The 18,007-nt window shown below is 51.8% G+C and overlaps 2 protein-coding genes across 4 annotated transcripts; both read left to right on the forward strand.

Moving 5' to 3' along the window:
• Positions 1–3,639: 3,639 nt before the first annotated feature.
• On the forward strand, positions 3,640–9,007 carry PIM2 (Pim-2 proto-oncogene, serine/threonine kinase). 2 transcript variants are annotated; one of them, XM_033112992.1, is made up of 6 exons: positions 3,640–3,899; positions 4,032–4,141; positions 4,840–4,890; positions 6,711–7,083; positions 7,666–7,842; positions 7,938–9,007. In XM_033112992.1, the coding sequence occupies exons 1-6, from the start codon at positions 3,839–3,841 to the stop codon at positions 8,099–8,101; spliced, it is 936 nt and encodes a 311-aa protein (XP_032968883.1). In that variant the 5' UTR covers positions 3,640–3,838; the 3' UTR covers positions 8,102–9,007. The 2 variants fall into 2 exon arrangements, with proteins under 2 accessions (XP_032968883.1, XP_032968792.1); XM_033112901.1 differs by lacking the exon at positions 7,666–7,842 and having other exon boundaries at positions 3,692–3,899.
• A 1,257-nt stretch (positions 9,008–10,264) lies between these two features.
• SLC35A2 (solute carrier family 35 member A2) lies at positions 10,265–17,988 on the forward strand. Of its 2 annotated transcripts, none has more exons than XM_033108187.1 (5): positions 10,265–10,381; positions 11,873–12,055; positions 14,593–14,744; positions 15,639–16,381; positions 17,680–17,988. In XM_033108187.1, the coding sequence occupies exons 1-5, from the start codon at positions 10,285–10,287 to the stop codon at positions 17,705–17,707; spliced, it is 1,203 nt and encodes a 400-aa protein (XP_032964078.1). In that variant the 5' UTR covers positions 10,265–10,284; the 3' UTR covers positions 17,708–17,988. The 2 variants fall into 2 exon arrangements, with proteins under 2 accessions (XP_032964078.1, XP_032964088.1); XM_033108197.1 differs by having other exon boundaries at positions 16,229–16,381; positions 17,680–17,949.
• The last annotated feature ends 19 nt before the right edge of the window (positions 17,989–18,007 follow it).

Raw genomic sequence — 18,007 nt, forward strand, 5'->3', positions numbered from 1 at the left:
TCTATGAAGGTGGCATCTCTCTGGTTTGGGGGCAGGCAGGCCATGGGGTACGGTGGGGGGGCACACAGATGTTGCTGTTTCTGGCCTCCCGCTCTGTGGAGGTGGGCAGGGCTTAGAATATGAGCCAGGGCCAGGGAGGGGGGCCAGGGGGGCAAGTGTCATGTGGGCTTTGGACAATGAGACCCTGACCTCGCTGCATTCCTTTTGCTTCCACCACCACTACCACCGCCACCGCCACCACCACCACCACCACCACCAGTCTCTCTGGAATCTTGGGGTGGGGGGCACTTTTGAGGATCATGACCACCACCCAGGATTTGAGTGCGGGGTGTGGGAGCAGCCTTGGCAGATGGGGCACCCGTGTCCTGCAGGTGTTGACAAGATCCACCATCTGTGATGTCCTTGGCACAATAAAACCAAATATCAGTTTCCCCGGAGCGCCTCTGTTCTGTGTGGGTATGTGGGCCTCTGGTCACAGGTGGCAAGGGCACGGGCCTTGGCTTGGCCTCTGAGGGCTGTGCTCTCCAGTAGGGTCTGTCGGGGGGCCGAGAGTTCACATTTGATTCACTGTTGCCACCACGAAAGCTCCATTTTTGCCTGTTGCCCCCGCCTCAATACTGGCACAGGATGTAGCCTGCCTGCCTTATTTCCTGGGGTGTGATGGGAGCAGAGGACTGAGCTTGAGGGCAGGGACTGAACTTCCAGCTTCTCTGCTTGCCTCTTGCCATAAATGTTTTGCTCTTGTGATCGTTTGATGAGGAAATGCTTTGGAAAGGTACAAGGGAAGCTTCATAACAACATGCGTGTAGTGGAAGTGACCAGAGGGGCCTCCCCCACTGGGTTTCAGAAGCTGAGGAACGGCTAAACCCTTTTATGTTTATGTCCCCCAGTCCTCACATTTCTGTGTCACTGACCTTCCTAGGGGGAAAGCCAAGGCAGAGAAGGATGGCTGGCCCCCGTGTTTTGTCAAGTGTCTTTCGTGCTGTGCCTCAATAATGGGGCCCCTGTGGAAGGATGCATTCCAGCTCTGCAGGTGAGGGCATGGTTGGCAGAGTGGGTGTCCGCGGGGTGTCTGTGGAATCCACCGGTCAAGCATGTGTATGCTGGAGAGTTGTTTTGAAATGTTCCTCAGCTTTTTCTAGTTGTGTGGCCTTGGTCAAATCACAGGCTCTCAGTTTCAAGTGGCCCATGTGTACGACAGGGTAATCAAGGTCTACTACCTCATGCTCTCGCTGGCTGTGAGCATTGAGAGTTGTGCATATGGTCAACACGATGAGTGATGGCACAGCGCCTGGTACATTCTGAGAGCTCGAATGTTAGCAAATATTTACTATCCTGTTGAAATTTATGCACCATTTGGCCCCTGCCTACTTCTTGCCACTCTGTCCAATTTCCTTGGCCTCCTCCTGGAATTTGCTCTTCCCTGGCCCGAGCCCCCCCGCCCGTCACGTCTTTCAAGATGTCTCGAGGGTCACCTTTGGAGAAGCCCGGTGTGATCCCATCCACATTCTGGCCTCTATCTACAAACATGTCTCTACTCCTTCCCCAGTAACTCTACTACCAACCTCCTGGGCAAGGGCTGTGATGTCTGACTTCTCTGTGTGTCTCTAATATCTGCACCCCCACCGGGGCCTGGCAGGCTTACCGTAGACCCCTAATAAATGTATGAATAAGGGAGAGTACATGTGTGTATTTGCTTTTTGGGTGTTGTCTGTGTGTAACTGGTGAGTATAAGTCTTTATGCGCATCTCACAGAATGTTTCTAGTCATGTGTGACGAGGGCTTGTTTCCAGGTGTGTCAGATGGTTACTGAGTGTGGGACTCTGTCTCTGACAGTTTGTGTCTGTTTCTGAGATGAGTGCATGTCTCCGTGGGTCTGTCTGTGACAGCGCATCTGTAGTTTCCTTCTGATGGGGTGGATGTCCGTTTGTATTCCTGTGATGGATCCTGGCTAGCAGTTTCTGAACAGTGTCAGTGACTGCTGCATGCCTGTGAGTGTATGTGTCTGTGCCTGGGTCTATCCACTTGTGTTTTTGTGACGTTGCCTGTCTACTGGGGGTGCCAAAAAAATGTATACAAGTGGACAGTTTGGTCAACGTTGCCCAAGCAGTAGTTCACCGTAATCAGAAGTGTCTGGACGCTGATGGTGACCACTTTGAGCACCTCTTGTAACTGCAGAAGTCAAACGTGACTTGTGTTCATCTTTTGTTATCGGTATATATTATTACAATTTTTTTCACAGTTTTCCTTAAAATGTGTATACATTTCTTTTGGCACCCTCTGTATGTGGCTCTATCACATAAGTATATGTCTGCCTTTGCAGTAGTGCGTGTGTGTCTGTGGAGTGTCTGTGTGGCTTCCTGTGACAGACTCTGGGTCTCATTGCTGGGATAATATAAGTCTTTCTATGACAGTGCATGGCTGACGGTGCCAGTGTCTTTGTAACAAGTTCTGGCGGTGTGTTTGACAGGACATTTCTGTGTCACTGTCACATGGCAATGTAGGTCTATGTGAATCTCTGGAGTGCCTGTCTTTCTGTAACTGTATCTCTGTGTCATTCTGGGACATGATTCTCTCTGGCAGCATGCCTGCCTGAGAGTGGATGTCACTGTCTTTGTGACAGTGCATGTCTGCATGTGTGTCTAGGACAAGATTACATGAATGTGATGGTATGTGTTTGTGTATATCTCACAGGATACATCTGTGTGTCTCTGGAGTGCGTGTCTGTCTGCCTGTAGCATAAGGCCTATTTTTCCCAAATTTGTGACTAAGGGTATTTTATCACCTCTCCGAGTTCTCAGTCCCTGTCTCATCTGGAAGCACACCCCTAAGCCACCACCTCTCTGGCTTGCTCCCACTCCTCAAGAACCAGTCCCCCTGCCATTCCACATTCCGGACCTGCTGACTGGGCTCACGGCCATGTCTATGTTAAGGGCTCCAAAAACACTCCATGGGCCGCCGCTTCGCGGATGCTGCCCTTTGACCAGCGCGTCCCCCGCAGTGGTGGTCAGGGGGTTACCCCTCCCAGGCAGCTGGACAGGTTCTTCCAGGATCCCCGGCTTCAGTTTCAGGGCGGAAGCCTTCGATCGCCTACAGGGCCCTTGTCCTTTGTGAGAAGCACCCTTCGGAGAAGATCCTGGATAGCCTCAGGCCGGGATTCTTAGAAGCCAGGCCTGGCATTATCTCCGTGCTAATCTCAAGGCAGCAGTGGCAAACCAACTTCCTAGGAAAGGAGGGGGTGCAGTAATTTTTTTAAGTTTATATCTATATATACACATACACGCATATATACATACATATATATGTGTATATATGTGTGTGTGTGTGTGTATATATATATATATATATATATATATAAAAATATAAATATATATATAAAAAACCCGTGCAACAACCAAAACATGCGGTAGCTGCAAAGGGATTCCCACAACCGGTTTCATCTTCGCGCGCCCCCTTCATTTGCATACAGGCCCTACCCCCATGGAAGATCCGGGCACGTATTTGCATAAGAAGTACTTGAAACATTGAGGGTGTATGCAAATAAGGATTGGCTCCGATTGGCTGGGGTACAGCAGGTGCCGCGTCCGGATTGATCAAAGCCAAGTGGGCGGGGCTGTTGCTCAGGGCGACTCTCTCCGGAGGCGCGTGCCCCGGTTCAGTAGCATTGGGGCTGGCGCGCTCGGCAAATCTTACCGGTGCACCGTTTGTGGGCGCTTCTGGGCCAGCAGTTTCCCTGTCTTCCACCCTGGCGCCTCCTAGTCCTGGATCCCCGGCCTCGCTGCCCCAGGCGTCCACGCCCTGCGGGCTCAGCGGGCTCAATCTGCGCAGCGCCTCCTCCATGTTGAGCAAACCTCTTCAGGGGCTCGCTGTGGCCCCCGTGACCCCCACGCCGCCGCCAGGTGAGCTAGGCTTCCCTGCCGCTACCAGGCCGGGAGGGCTGAGGCGACGGAGGGCGGCGCGGGGAGAGGGGTAGGGGTCGTGGCGGGTCTCTGCACGCGGCCACCCTGACTTCCTCGCCTCCGCCTGCGTAGGAGGCAAGGATCGGGAAGCGTTCGAGGCCCAGTACCGACTTGGCCCCCTCCTGGGTAAGGGGGGCTTTGGCACGGTCTTCGCAGGACATCGCATCACAGACCGACTCCAGGTATCCGCCACAAGGGTCTGGGGAGGGTCAGGTGTTCGTGTGGCTGAGGCGAGAGGCCGGGACTAGGCAGCGGATTGACCGGGAATGAGCCCACAATGTGTGTGGTAGGGTCCTTGGAACCCGGACCCGGATTGCTGGGGGTGTTGGAGTGCGCGCGCCCTCATGTGCTTGTATGTGTGTGAGGGGGAACGACTCAGGTGGGCTTTTGGGGGAGGGGTGTGTGGGGGAGGGGCAGGAATTCCTGAGGGCCAGTGAGTGAGACCAATGAACGGGGGTCCTGAGGACTCTAGACCCTGGGATCCAGAGGATGGGTATATGTGTGCGAAGGTGGGGACCCAGAACTGAGATTTGTGGGATTTGGGGGGCAAGATGTGCAGTATGGAGTCGTGAGGGCCAGGACCCCGGGACAGAGTTGGGGCGTCCTGGGCCTTCATGGGAAGATGGAGCGCTTGGGGTGTGAGGAAATTCGGAACTCAGGACCTCGAGTGCGGGCTCCTGAGAAGGGAGATCCCAGGGCTGAGGGCGATGGGAGAGGTGAAGTTGGTCCCGGGACTTGAGGGCCGGGGAGAAGCCCCGGCTCGTTGGGGGTCGTGGTGTGGTGTGGTGTGGTTGGGGCCACAAAGACTTGGGTGAGGCTCAGCACTGGGAGGGCTCTGGGGGTCATCTGCCGGCCCTCTCACCCCAGCTCGCTTCTCCAGGTGGCCATCAAAATGATTCCCCGGAATCGCGTGTTGGGCTGGTCCTCTGTGGTGAGTATCTTCGGAGCCCTTCCTGACCAGGCGGCGCCATGGCTAACTATGGGCTCACTCATTCACTCGCCCCCTTGCCTTTCTACAGTTCGTGTGCATCCCCGGGCCCTGTAACGGCGAGATCACTCCTCCCAGCCCGTTTACTCTCCTGCGGTGACATCCACACCTCCACACAGTTCTGACTCACCCCAGTTCCCCTAGAGCCCTGGATTCTCCCCTCTAACCCTCTTTCTCCTCCTCCCTCCAAACACTACTTCAGGGGCTGCCCGCAGGGCATGCTGGTGGGGAAAGGGGGGCAGAGGTCAGTGGTTGCCATGGTGACGGTGGCTACTTCTCCGCTGTAGCGTGCTAACGGACGGCAGGGTGGGTCTGGGCCAGTAGTAGAGGCGGGAGCGCCCCCTGGCGGGATCTGGGAAGACTGCGCCTGCGCAATAGGAATTTTCACCGCCGTGAGAAAACCTGTGCAGCAGTGCAAAGTCAGTGGAGTGGCCAGCAGAGGGCCCCACCTCCGGTAGGAGGGCTACTTGTGGGAGTCCGCGTGCCCACGTGGGGCTTCTAGAGTGAAGCGGCTTTTGTGACCTGGTAACATGTATGTCTTTTATTGAACTCCAACTGTATGCCTCAGGCTTTGCTTCATTATAAAAGCTTACTGTGTTCCAAGTCCCACTAATTACTTTCATTCATATGGTTCTGGGCACTTAGCAAAATATATTTGAGAGCTCCATTTGTGCTAGATCATTTTCTATTATACTAATTGGTTTCACTTATTTAATACCTATGTATTGAGCCCTACCCTGTTACGAGGCATAGCTTGAGCTATGTCAGTGAACAAAATCCATTACACAGTATTGAGTACTGTGCCAGATGCCATGCTACATAAAGTCCTTTCGTCTATTTAACGAACATTTATTGAGCACCTACTGTGCATACGGTACTGTTCTAAACTGTTGTGGCTACTCGTCTGTGGGTCGTGAAAGAATTCATGAGTCAGAAATACAGAAGGAAGACTAAATAAGAGTAGAGTCTGTTGGGCAGAGTCCTCTGGAAACTACTGCAAACTATTGTGTTGAGTCTTGTCTGAAGTTTTAAATTTTCTCACCAGGATGTAAATTGCTTTGCCCTGTAATGGAATTTTCTATTCAGTTCGGCTTTGTCCCTTGGGGTGGGGGAAACTGCAGTTAAGCTGTTTATCACAACCTTTGCATATGTTATGTAGATTTAAGTTGGAGCCTGGAGTGGATCCCATACAAATGCAAAACCTTGCCTAAGTCAAAGGGCCTGCTTGGGCCAAAGTAAACACAACCATTGAAACCTGCATAGCAAATGTATAGGAAGCAGAATCTTTAGCATTTGGTGGAAAGGAAGCGAAGAAAGAAAAGAAAGCTTTCAAAAGGTCCCAAGCTAAATTACACTTGTTAAATCAAATTATACCAGAGATCCAAATCTCAAAAAAGCAGGTCTAGGGCCAATGTTACAATCCCCCGTCTCATCATAAACTCTGGAGATGTCAGTGAACAAAACGGTTAACATATTATATAATAGTGGCTTTCATTAAGAACCACTTTTATTCTTCAAATATTTACTGAGCTCCTATTATGTGCCAGATGTGCATAGGCTTTTGGTTTGAATCACCTTCCCAATGGCTGTGTGAGTTTGAGCCCTTAAGATGAGGAAACTGAGACCCATGGAAGGAAGTGGTTTGCTCCAGGCCACGTGGTCAGGAGGCTGAGGGGCTACGATTAAGTTCAGGTGAGAAGTCAGCCTCCGAGCCGCTGACCTGATGTCTGTATTTCCTTTCCTCTCCTTGTTTCCCCCCACAGTCGGACTCAGTCACGTGCCCACTGGAAGTGGAACTGCTATGGAAGGTGGGGGCAGGTGGTGGACACCCTGGTGTGATCCGCCTGCTTGACTGGTTTAAGACACCAGAGGGCTACATGCTGGTCCTCGAGCGGCCTCTGCCTTCCCAGGATCTCTTTGACTACATCACAGAGCAGGGCCCGTTGGGTGAAGACCGAAGCCGCTGCCTCTTTGCCCAGGTAGTGGCAGCTGTTCGGCATTGCCATGCCCGTGGAGTTGTCCATCGTGACATCAAGGATGAGAACATCCTGATAGACCTCCGCCGGGACTGTATCAAACTCATTGATTTTGGTTCTGGTGCTCTGCTTCACGATAAACCCTACACTGACTTTGATGGTAAGGCTTCACTAAAACTCGGTGGGGAGATTTTTTACCTTTAATCTTTATGGTCCCTTGACCTTTAACCTTCAGTGCTGGGGTGTCCTGTAACCCTTGATCTATATTGTACCTTTATAAGGTTCTTGATTTTTAATACGGGGGACTCTCAAGCCTTGCCCTCTGTTAAAGCCCATCTTCTCACAGTGCCCTGACTTTCCTTGTTCTGGGCTCTTATGTTGGTGAGGGGATCCTGTTATTATCCTAAGTGTTCTTTTCCTGGTAAGGGTGAGACAGGATAGTTAGCAAGTCCCTCGGTAGACAGGGACTTCCTAGGGACATGCTAAATATCCTGTCTCAAGGGGATCTTACTGTTAACTTTTAAGTGTTTTTGTTCTGTGAGGGGATTCTGCCGTTATCTTAACTGCTCTTATTCCGGTGATGAGACCCTGCTATTATAGCTAAAGAACTCCTATTGTGGCGAGGGGACCCTGCTCGTATAGTAATTCTCTTAATTCTGGTGTGGGGACCATACTTCCTGGGGAGGGTGGAGTGGGAGAAGGGCATTATCAGAGAGTAGTCTAACCTCTGGCTTGCGTGCAGGGACAAGGGTTTACAGCCCCCCGGAGTGGATCTCTCGTCACCAGTACCATGCACTCCCAGCCACTGTCTGGTCACTGGGTATCCTTCTCTATGACATGGTGTGTGGGGACATTCCCTTCGAGAGGGACCAGGAGATTCTGCAGGCTGAGCTTCACTTTCCTGCCCATGTCTCCCCAGGTGAGGCCATCGCTGGCCCCAACCCAGTGGGCTCCATCCCTCCCAGGGACTGGTGTCCACAACTCACTGCTAATCTGTGTGTTTGTGACCTGCAGACTGTTGTGCCCTAATCCGCCGGTGCCTGGCCCCCAAACCCTCTGCCCGACCCTCACTGGAGGAGATCCAGCTGGACCCCTGGATGCAGACACCAGCCGAGGATGCACCCTCCAGCACCCCTCAAGGGGGTCCCACTTCTTTGGCCTGGTCCCTGCTGCCCTAGTTGGGATGGCCATCCCATGGCCATGCCAAAGGGACAGAAGGACATCTGTTGACCTGGTTTTACAGGCCATCAAAAATCCAGTGTTAACTAGGGTCAGTTTGGGGATCAGGGGTCAGAAGACATAAACCAAGTCTGCCCAGCCCCCATCCCAGTTCTGCTAAGGAGCCCTCCCAGAATTTACGGTTTCTTATCTGGAGGGGAGGACTTCTTGCTTCTCATTTTGCTAAGGATGTTTACTTGGTTGAAGTTACTTCCCTTCGGAGTCCCAGGACTCTTATTCTGAATTGTTACAACCCTTACATGGGCACCTCCTGCTACCACCACACAAACTTAGTTCAAATGCTCTAACTTGGGCAAGGGTGCTTTCCTTCAATACCCCAGCAGCTTTTATTTTAGTAAAGGGACCCTTTCCTCTAGCCTAGGGTCTCATATTCAGTCAAGCTGCTTGCCTACCTCAGCCCAAGGTTGCTTACTCTGGGGGAGGTAATGCCCTATTGTTACCCCAGGGCTTAAGAAGATTTTTTTATTTTATTTTATTTTATTTTTTGGTGAGGGGGACCCTACTGTGTTATTCTAAGTGCTCTTATTCTGGTGAGAACCCTACTTCCATAATTTGGGAAGAAATGGGAGATGGATACCACTAAAGTCCACTAGGGTGGAGGGGTGTGTGTTTTGGGGTAAATGGGGTAGGGGAAATAAGTCTTGTTGTTTGTTCACTTGGGGCCTCCCCCATCTTTTTTGGATTCTTGCTGCCTCCTTCTGAGCCAGGATTGTCCAGTTGCTGAAATGTAAATACTTAACGTATTGGGGAAAGGGAGCTCCAAATATGTCATCCTCTCCCTTCTCCCCCTGCCTGGATTATTTAAAAAGCCATGTGCGGAATCCCACTATTTAATAAACGTTATAGAATCACAAGTGACTGGCCATTTGTAGTTGTAGTGGGGCATTTGTGGAACATCTGCATGCTGAGACGAGGGGGATGGACTGGATCTCACTTCTACCCGCAGGAAGACTGTCTTGTGGTACTGTCCTAAAGATCTTTTATGGGTTCATTTAAGCAAGACCACAAAGAAAAACTTGACAACCCCCCACACACACATACACACACACACACCTGCTCTCGTGTAGTGCCCGGTATGTGCAGAAGGGCTGCATTGGAGATAGACATTGAAAATGTTTGGGACACATCCTCAGTTACAGATGGTTAGCTCAGGGCCAGAAAAAACTCCTTTCCCCCAACCCCAGGGAGAGACTAAATCTCTTCCCCATGGGAGAAGAAAAGCCCTTTCATGGCACTGGGGAGGGTGGGGCCAGGGTAGAGTGCAGACAGGAAATCCCCCCAGCCCCTTGATTTCTAATAACCTCTAGGGGGTAAGTCACCTGTTTTGCCCTTTTCGCCTCTCCCTTGTCTTACCTGCTCGTTCATCTCTCCTTCCTCAACTCTTGACTTACCTGCCCTGCCCTATACTATCTTGGTTTCACTTGTCCAAACCTCAGCTGTACTCTTGGCCTGTTTTCAAAAGCTAACCTCGGCCTCTCAGCTGCTAGCTTAGCTGTCTGTCTGCTTCTCACTTTTCCATCCTCAATGGTGACTCACTTGTCCTCCCTTCGCCTTTTGAACTCGCCAGTCACTTTTCACTTGTATATCCTAAACTGCCCTGATTTTATCGCTAGCTTGCCTGCCTGACCTTACACCTGCCACGCTCCCTCAGTCTCACTTCCCTCCCAGATGCCCGCAGGCTCTCCAGGGGGCGGGTCCTCACCGGGCTAGAGGAAAGAAACGTCAGTCCAACCTGGAAAGACGAGTTTTGACGCGGAAAGGGCGGTGCCATCAGAAGAGGGTGCAGAAACAGCGGGGCAACCGAGCCAATGAGACAAGGAGACAGCATGGGCGGGTGATTTGGAAAACTGGATCGATGAAGATGGGGGCGGGTCTAGTAACAGGAATGGGCTGAACAGGCTGTGCAGAGACGGCGGAAGGCTGAGCCAGCCGCGTGCCCGATCTCCTTATCCAGAAGAAATTTGGAAGTCCCGAGGCTGGCGGCAGAACGCGTTCTGGAAGGGACAGGGAAAGCCACCGCTCTGGTCAGCCCATCCCTCACCCTACCTCACCCCGGAAGCGGAAGTGATGGACACGGAAGTGACCTGCTGTTGCCGAGGGGACGGGCCCGGCAGATGCCAACATGGCAGCGGTTGGGTCTAGCGGTTCCACCGCGGCGGCCGGGCCAGGGGCGGTCTCCGCGGGGGCGGGGGCGTTGGAGCCTGGGACCGTGAGTGCGGGTGAGACAGGCTGTGGCCGAGCGGTCGGCGGCGGGGACTAGTCAGGATCGCTGAGGGGGTCAGGAAGGTTCCTCACTGAGGCGAGAGGGAGCATCCGTATGGACCGACCTATGTGGGGGTGGCGGGGTTGGGGGTGAGGGTGAGGGAAGAACGGAACAGACCGTTGAGAGAGTGTTGGTGGGGAAAAGACCAGAGGGTGATGGGAGGTCCCTTCCGCACATGGAGACTAGAGACCATTCTGAGTTTAGGGGGATATTTCCTTTTGGGGAGGCTAGGAGCATTAAGACCATTCGGGGGGGGGGTGTGTGTGTCTTTCCTTATAGAGGGGAGAGACCCTTCCGAGGGTGGTAGAGTTTCTCTTCACAGAAGGAAGAGGTCATTCTGAGTGTGGAAGAGTTCTTTATAGAAGGGAGAGGCTGCTCTAAGGGTGGTGGTTTCTTCCTTATGAACGGGCGGGCTATTGCGAGTTAGGGTAAGGCGGGTCCTTCCTTATATGACTTAGTCCGTTTTGAGGATAAGAATGTCCTTTATTATATGGGGAAAAGACCGTCCTGGCGGTCCCCTCCAAATGGAGCTATAGTTCATCGTGTGTGGGAGTGGGAGAAGGGACGTTCTGAGGGTGCCACCCTTCCTTACCGGGAGAGTCCACTGTGTGAGGAAAACAAGGAGTAGTAATTCCTTGGCTGGAGGTAGGATGCGATGGTTGGAGTACTGGACCATGTGTAGTAGAGGGAAATACCTCCTTATATCATGGAGGGCACTAGGCCACTCTTGGTGAAGCAACCACTGCTTATATGTGGTTCAATCCTTGGGAAAGTGTGGGAATCATTTGTTATGTTTGCTAGGTCATTGGGGTCAGAAGGAATCAGTCGTCATAGGAAGGAGAGGTTGGAGAGACCATTCTGAGTGTGAGGGAATGGACTAATTTAGGTGGGGGAAAGACCGTTTCTTAGGGGGTGGACATGCCCTATACAGTGCTCTCATTCCCTGTATTGGGGTATCATACTTCACATGGGACAGCCCCTCATTAAATAGAAGCAACATTTCATGTAAATCTTCGATTTGCTCTTCCATAAAATGGGAATCCTTATAGTTCCTTAGGAGATGAGAGAGATATTAGGGTCTATTGAGGTAATCCATATAAATCCCTGAGCCCAGCGATTGGCACACAGTAAGCACTCAATAAGAATGTAGTTGGTATTCTGTCCCCCGGGAGACAGGGCCTTCTCCAGCCATTTCCTGACACATCAGCAAGGATTCCAGGTATGGGCCCCGCCTCCTTCTCCCTTTCCGGCTCTTCTTCCTCTGACTGAGGCGGTGGAAGCAGGAGGAGTCAGACCCTGTTTGGAACAGGCTGGACAGACAGACAGAGGGAGGAAGCTGTGGTGGTTAGGCGGGTCCTGCTTGAGAAAAGACGGGAAGGTGGTGGTGTGGCTATACCCCGACGGCTTCTGACCCTCTCTTCCCCCTTGCTCCTTCCATTCCCCACAGCTCACCGGCGCCTCAAATACATATCCCTGGCCGTGCTGGTGGTCCAGAATGCATCCCTCATTCTTAGCATCCGCTACACCCGCACGCTGCCTGGGGACCGCTTCTTTGCCACCACTGCTGTGGTCATGGCCGAAGTGCTCAAAGGTCTCACCTGCCTGCTGCTGCTCTTCGCACAGAAGAGGGGTACGAGCCAGGGAAGGGTGCTGCACTGGAGTCGGTGGGTGGGACTCTGCGTGGTGTGTGTGTGTGTGTGTGTACGTACCCGAATCCACATGGAGGGTTTGCTGTTGGAGTATCTCTGTCTGTGAAACGGCCTGGGGAGTATGTAAGCACAGCTGAGCTGCGTTGTCCCTCCAGCTCTGAGTAGCTGCATCCACACTTTTACACCCCAACCACCCTGGGAGCTGGCCTGAGGGGACTGTACAAGGGAGACAGTCTGTGCCCATAAGTAGCAGGTGACCCTTACATGGTGATTTATGTATTTCTCTTTAAAAACTTTTCATTATGGAGAATTTCAAACACAAAATCGGAGAAAATAATAAAATAGTAAAATACCCATGTCCCTTATCACCCTGATTCAACAATTATCAACTCATGGCCACTCTGCCATTAAACTTCGTCAGTGGTTATCCACTCTGCCAATCTATGTCTGCCTATTACCCCCGCCTTATGATACTGAAGTACAGTAAGTCCTCCGTTAATGTTATCAGTCATCAATAAGTAATGAGACTTTAAATGAAACATTAAACAAAACCAGTTTTACCATAGGCTAATTCATACAAACAAGAGTTAAGTTTCTAGGCATCTCATCAACATTATAAAGCAACAACATTGAATGAAACAAATGGTACTCAGAGACCTGACCTGTGTCCCGTGTGAAGTATTATTTTGAAGTAAATCCACCCTTATTATCTTGAATACATACTTTGGTATATTAAAAAAAAATAACTGCAATAACTAAAAATTATACATCAAAAAATTAACAATAATTTTAAAAGTTAATAACATAACCAAATATCCAGTTAATGTCCAAATTTCGTAGTGATTTCTCAAATATCATAAACGTTTTTAAAAATTTGTCTGAATCGAGTTTACATCAAGGTCAGTGTTTGTAACTGGTTGATGTCTTCTGGGTCTGTCCACCTCTAGGTTTCCCTCCAACTCTTTTTTTCCTCTCTAGTTAATTTGTTCAAGAAAGCAGGTCATTTGTCTTACAGACTTGGGGTAACCTGGATTTTGCTGTCTGCCTCCCTGTAGTATTATTTAACATGTTCTTCTGTCGTCTGTATTCCCTGTAGGTTGGGTTTATCTACTAAGGTAAACACCTCCCTGAAGGTCTTCTTTAAAATGCTGCCTAGTCGTTTCTATATAAAGGCCTTGCATGTGGCTGTACCCTCAGCACTTACTTGCATTGAACAAGACGTTCTTACCCACTCAATAGTTCCAGGGCTCCAGGAGGCAGCAGTTTAGGGTGCCCCACCTGCTCTGTTCCTGACTTTCTGAGATACTTTCGAGTGAACACTGCATGGCCGGCCCTGCTTTGGCTGTGCAGGTGGGCATGTTGGCAGTGCAGACATGTGTCTTGCCCTCATAGGGCTGATATTTTAGATGGGGAGAAACAAATAGCTGCACATTTAATCATAGGCTTTCATCTCTTCTCTACAATTTCAACCCCACCCCCGTTTTTCTTTTTCCTGAGTTAGTTTGCTGGTAAAACTTGGCCTGATCCGATGTGGGGGTATTTGTATATTTGTGTTTTGTCTTTTTTTCTCATTTGGTGGGAATATGAATGTGCTTGATTATGGTGTGTAGCCCCATGTATGTGGGGTGTGTTATGTGAAATATATAGTATATATACCATGTTACCTTTCTAACACCTGGAAATTTTTCAACACCCAAACCCCTGGGCCCGGTGAACTTGGGCAGAGGGGTAGACGTTGATAATTACTCCTGGGATTAATACCATGAAGGGCAAGGACGGTTTTGTGAACCAGCATCAGCAGGAGTTCCTGCCATAATCTTGTGCAATGGGTGTGGGGTTTTCCCTGAGGAGCGACACTGACCTTCAAAAAAAGTGGGGTGAGCTTTGCAAATGCCTTATTATGTAGGAACGTATTCTCGTTTATTGATTGGAGCAGGTGCTAACTAGACTTCCTGCTTAATAATCAAGCCTGTGTTCTTCCATGTGGCAGGGACAACTGCTCAGTGTGTGTAGGGCTGACAGAAAGATGGGGTCAAGTGGGAGAGGGCCCCTCGAGCAGTTTGCGGGTCAGTAAGGAGCTAGGATAAGTCTACAAGTCAGTCTAAAAGTTCCCGTCTGTTTGGGAAACAGCCTTTCACCCTCACTCCTAGGGCTTCTACTTCACGAGCTCCGAGTTACTGCTGAGGAGTTCATTGTACGAATGTGTACTGAGTGCTTGCCCTAAGTGGCACTCTGTGCCAAGGAGGTCGGCTCTCAGATGAATGACATGTGGTCTGTGATTCTCAGACACGGTGGGAAGTCCAGTGTTAATGGACTTCTGTGTCCGTTCAACTGAGTATCGGAAAGGCCTACAGGAGATGTGCTCATACTTCAGGAAAACTGAGAGCACAGACCTCATTCTAGTCCTCAGGGAGTCAGATTGTAGTGGGGGAGACACAGGACCAGGCCCAGTCCCGGTCCTCGGAGGATCCCATCTTTGGTAGTCGGTGCTAAGAAGGGCTCTCCTCCCCCCACCAAGGTAACGTGAAGCACCTGGTCCTCTTCCTCCACGAGGCCGTCCTGGTGCAGTACGTGGACACACTCAAGCTTGCAGTGCCCTCCCTCATCTACACCTTACAGAATAACCTCCAGTATGTTGCCATCTCCAACCTGCCAGCTGCCACTTTCCAGGTGAGCCCCAAGCCCAGCATAGCCCTGGAGGAACTGGCTGGGATGGGGGTGTAGGATGTGGGGGGGGCTGCAGGGAGCAGGAGCTGTGTCACCTTGGGAATGGCCTTGGAGCTCGCTCAACCTTTGTTTCCTCATCTGGGAAATGGGAATGGAAATGGTCATAGCTACTCACTGAGATGCTGGAATGATTAAAAGACATAACGCCTGGGAAGAGCCCCTGCTTGGCGATAGATAAGCTTTAGGCTATTTGCAGACAGCCTTGTGAAATGGTTAAAGAGCCTGGATGCTGGGGCCCGGCTGCCTGGGTTTATCCCAGCTCTGCTACTTTCCAGCTGTGTGATATTGGGCAAGTCACTTAATCTCTCTGTGCCTTAGTTGTCTCATCTTTAAACTGCATTTTACAGTAGTGCCCACTTCATACATGAGGATTAAATGAACGAATTCATGTGAAGTGCTTAGACCACACCTGGGACATAGTAAGTGCTGTGTACGTGTTTGCTCACATTGTATGGCCGACTTATTCGTATCAACAGGTATTGATCAAGACCTCCCTCCTCGTGATGTCTGCCATTCATTCATTCCCTGCTGTGTGAGGTGTCTCACACACACCTGCCATAGTTTAGGGCCGATGACGTCAGGGCTCAGACAGGGAAGTGCTTCTCCCCTCATCACACAGCCAGGAAATGGGGTTGGGATGTGAGCTTAGGTGTGGCCCAGCCACCCTCCTGTGTACCTTCTGGGAGGCAACCTCAGAGCTGTTTAACTGCATCTCAGTCGGTGGCCAGTGGCTGGATATTTTTGCTGTTTTTATTGTCATCTACCCCACCCTGTCCCCCATGCGCACATGTTGGGGGTCAAGGGCAGCCCTCAGTACCTTCCACATGCCACTCGCAGGTGACGTACCAGCTGAAGATCCTGACCACAGCCCTGTTCTCCGTGCTCATGCTGAACCGAAGCCTTTCCCGGCTGCAGTGGGCCTCCCTGCTGCTCCTCTTCATGGGCGTCGCCATTGTCCAGGCACAGCAAGCCGGTGGCGGGGGCCCACGGCCACTGGATCAGAACCCCGGGGCGGGCCTGGCGGCTGTCGTGGCCTCCTGCCTCTCTTCAGGCTTTGCAGGTGTCTACTTTGAGAAGATCCTCAAGGGCAGTTCAGGCTCCGTGTGGCTGCGCAACCTGCAGCTGGGCCTCTTCGGCACGGCACTGGGCCTGGCGGGGCTCTGGTGGGCTGAGGGCACCGCTGTGGCCCGCCGCGGCTTCTTTTTCGGGTACACGCCCGCTGTGTGGGGCGTGGTGCTCAACCAGGCTTTTGGTGGGTTACTGGTGGCTGTGGTTGTCAAGTACGCCGACAACATCCTCAAGGGCTTTGCCACCTCCCTGTCCATCGTGCTGTCCACTGTTGCCTCCATCCGCCTCTTCGGCTTTCACGTGGACCCGTTGTTTGCCCTTGGTGCTGGGCTGGTCATCGGTGCCGTCTACCTCTACAGCCTTCCCCGAGGTGCAGCCAAAGCCATAGCCTCTGCTTCCACCTCTGCCTCCACCTCCGGGCCCTGCACTCACCAGCAGCCTCCGGGGCAGCCGCCGCCGCCACAGCTGTCTTCCCACCGTGGAGACCTCAGCACGGAGCCCTTTCTGCCAAAGTCAGTGCTGGTGAAGTGAGGGCTGGCGGCGGTGGGGGGAGACAGGGTGGGGGGCTGGATGGAGGGTGTTGGGCATCTGGAGGACCCAAGTTGCCACTGGGGCCTGGCTCCTCTGGGGTGGGAAGTCTTTTCTCCCAGGTCATTGAGACTTTTGGAAGGGCATGGGGCTGGGCGGGCAATCACATGAACCCTTCCTTGTAGGCTGGTCCCCCCTCCCCTGAAGGGGTTTTTAGAGCCGCCTCCTCTGCCCCAGTCTAACAACCCCTTTGAGGACCAGGTTACGGGTATTGTCATTCAAAGCCTTTCTGTCTGTCCCCCCTCAGCCGGAGAGGTCGTCATGCCTGGGAGAATCCCTCCCAGAAATCCCTCCAGCTTTGTAAGGACAAAGTGGACAAAAATCCTACAACTCTTTAGTAATGACTGATGCCTCCCTGTGGGGTTCTGTTTGCCACAGCTCGAGGCCTTCTCCCTCACAATCACACTGGATCACGTTAGCAGCTCGGTCTTTTTGTGGCCTTCAGGCAGCTTCCCTGACGCTAAGACCCTTGAAAAATGGGCCTCTTGTGAGCACCCAGGGAGAGAGCAGGGGGCGAGAGCTGACATTTTTGCATCAGCCCTTTCCAGAAGCAGGGACTATTTGGTTTTTAGTGGTTTGGGCATTTGTGGTGTATTCGGACAATTTGTGATCCAGGGTGTGGGAAAAGCAGGGAGAGAGGTCCTTGAAGTGGCTGAATCTCACTGAATCTAAGACAATGTCAGTTGCCAGGTGAAGGGTTCTTTCCTGAGACATCCTGAAGGGAAAAATAAAGCTGCCAATCACACTCTTGCTGCCCCACTAGCTGAATGAGGGACCCTTACTTCATAAGGGTGGGTGTCTTAAAGTTGCTGAAATATGGATCCTGCCCCCTTGTACCTCCCAAAGCTTATTAACCCCTTAACTGTCTCCCAGGGTGTGTGCACGCGTGTGTGCGCACATGCACATGGGAAATGCCTGGGCTCTTTGTGTAAATAGGGCCATTGGATCTTTATTTTTGATCAATGTGTTCTGACTTTTTGGTTTGTTTTCTAAGGAACTGTAATGAACAAATGTCAGGATACCCAATGCCAAATAAAGATGTTGTATTTATTTAGTCCACGTGTAGCTTTCTGACCCAGAGGACCCGCCCTCTCTGCGTGGGCTCTGTTACTAACCCCAAGACTGCCAGCCTCACTACTGTTGCCTTCACTTGCTCAGGACACCCGCCTGCCAGCCCACCCCAGCTTTCTGTGTTTTTCTTTCCTCCCCATTCCCACCACAGGTTGCTCACCAAGGTGAAGGGTTCGTAGCCGCTGGGATTGAAGACGCTGGCCTGGCCTCGTTCTCCCTTCTTGCCCTGGCCCAGCCAGGACCAAACTCTCTGATCAGTATTAGGGGTGGGGGGAGGCAGACACCGACCCACCTGTCCCCACCCCCCACCCCCCACAGGGCTGACAAGACTAAACTCTGGTAAGGAGGGCCCCATCAAGGACCCACCTCGGCCTCCAGCCCCTGCCACCCCCAGGTCCCTGCCGCCCCCACAGTATTTCTTAGGTGAGTTTTTGCAAATAAAACGTGTTTTGCATCTTGCTGCTTTGGGTTGGGAAACC

The sequence above is a fragment of the Rhinolophus ferrumequinum genome, chromosome X (genome assembly GCF_004115265.2).
Source record: "Rhinolophus ferrumequinum isolate MPI-CBG mRhiFer1 chromosome X, mRhiFer1_v1.p, whole genome shotgun sequence".
In the NCBI taxonomy this organism is placed as follows: domain Eukaryota; kingdom Metazoa; phylum Chordata; class Mammalia; order Chiroptera; family Rhinolophidae; genus Rhinolophus; species Rhinolophus ferrumequinum.

What these genes read in the sequence shown, in the direction of transcription:
- PIM2 (XM_033112992.1), top strand. Translation starts at nt 3,839, where the DNA reads ATGTTGAGCAAACCTCTTCAGGGGCTCGCTGTGGCCCCCGTGACCCCC. An exon ending in GACCCCCACGCCGCCGCCAG is followed by an intron (nt 3,900 to 4,031) that starts GTGAGCTAGGCT and finishes CCGCCTGCGTAG; the next exon opens with GAGGCAAGGATCGGGAAGCG. An exon ending in ACCCTACACTGACTTTGATG is followed by an intron (nt 7,084 to 7,665) that starts GTAAGGCTTCAC and finishes GCTTGCGTGCAG; the next exon opens with GGACAAGGGTTTACAGCCCC.
- SLC35A2 (XM_033108187.1), top strand. Translation starts at nt 10,285, where the DNA reads ATGGCAGCGGTTGGGTCTAGCGGTTCCACCGCGGCGGCCGGGCCAGGG. An exon ending in GCCTGGGACCGTGAGTGCGG is followed by an intron (nt 10,382 to 11,872) that starts GTGAGACAGGCT and finishes CATTCCCCACAG; the next exon opens with CTCACCGGCGCCTCAAATAC. An exon ending in ACGGAGCCCTTTCTGCCAAA is followed by an intron (nt 16,382 to 17,679) that starts GTCAGTGCTGGT and finishes TTCCCACCACAG; the next exon opens with GTTGCTCACCAAGGTGAAGG.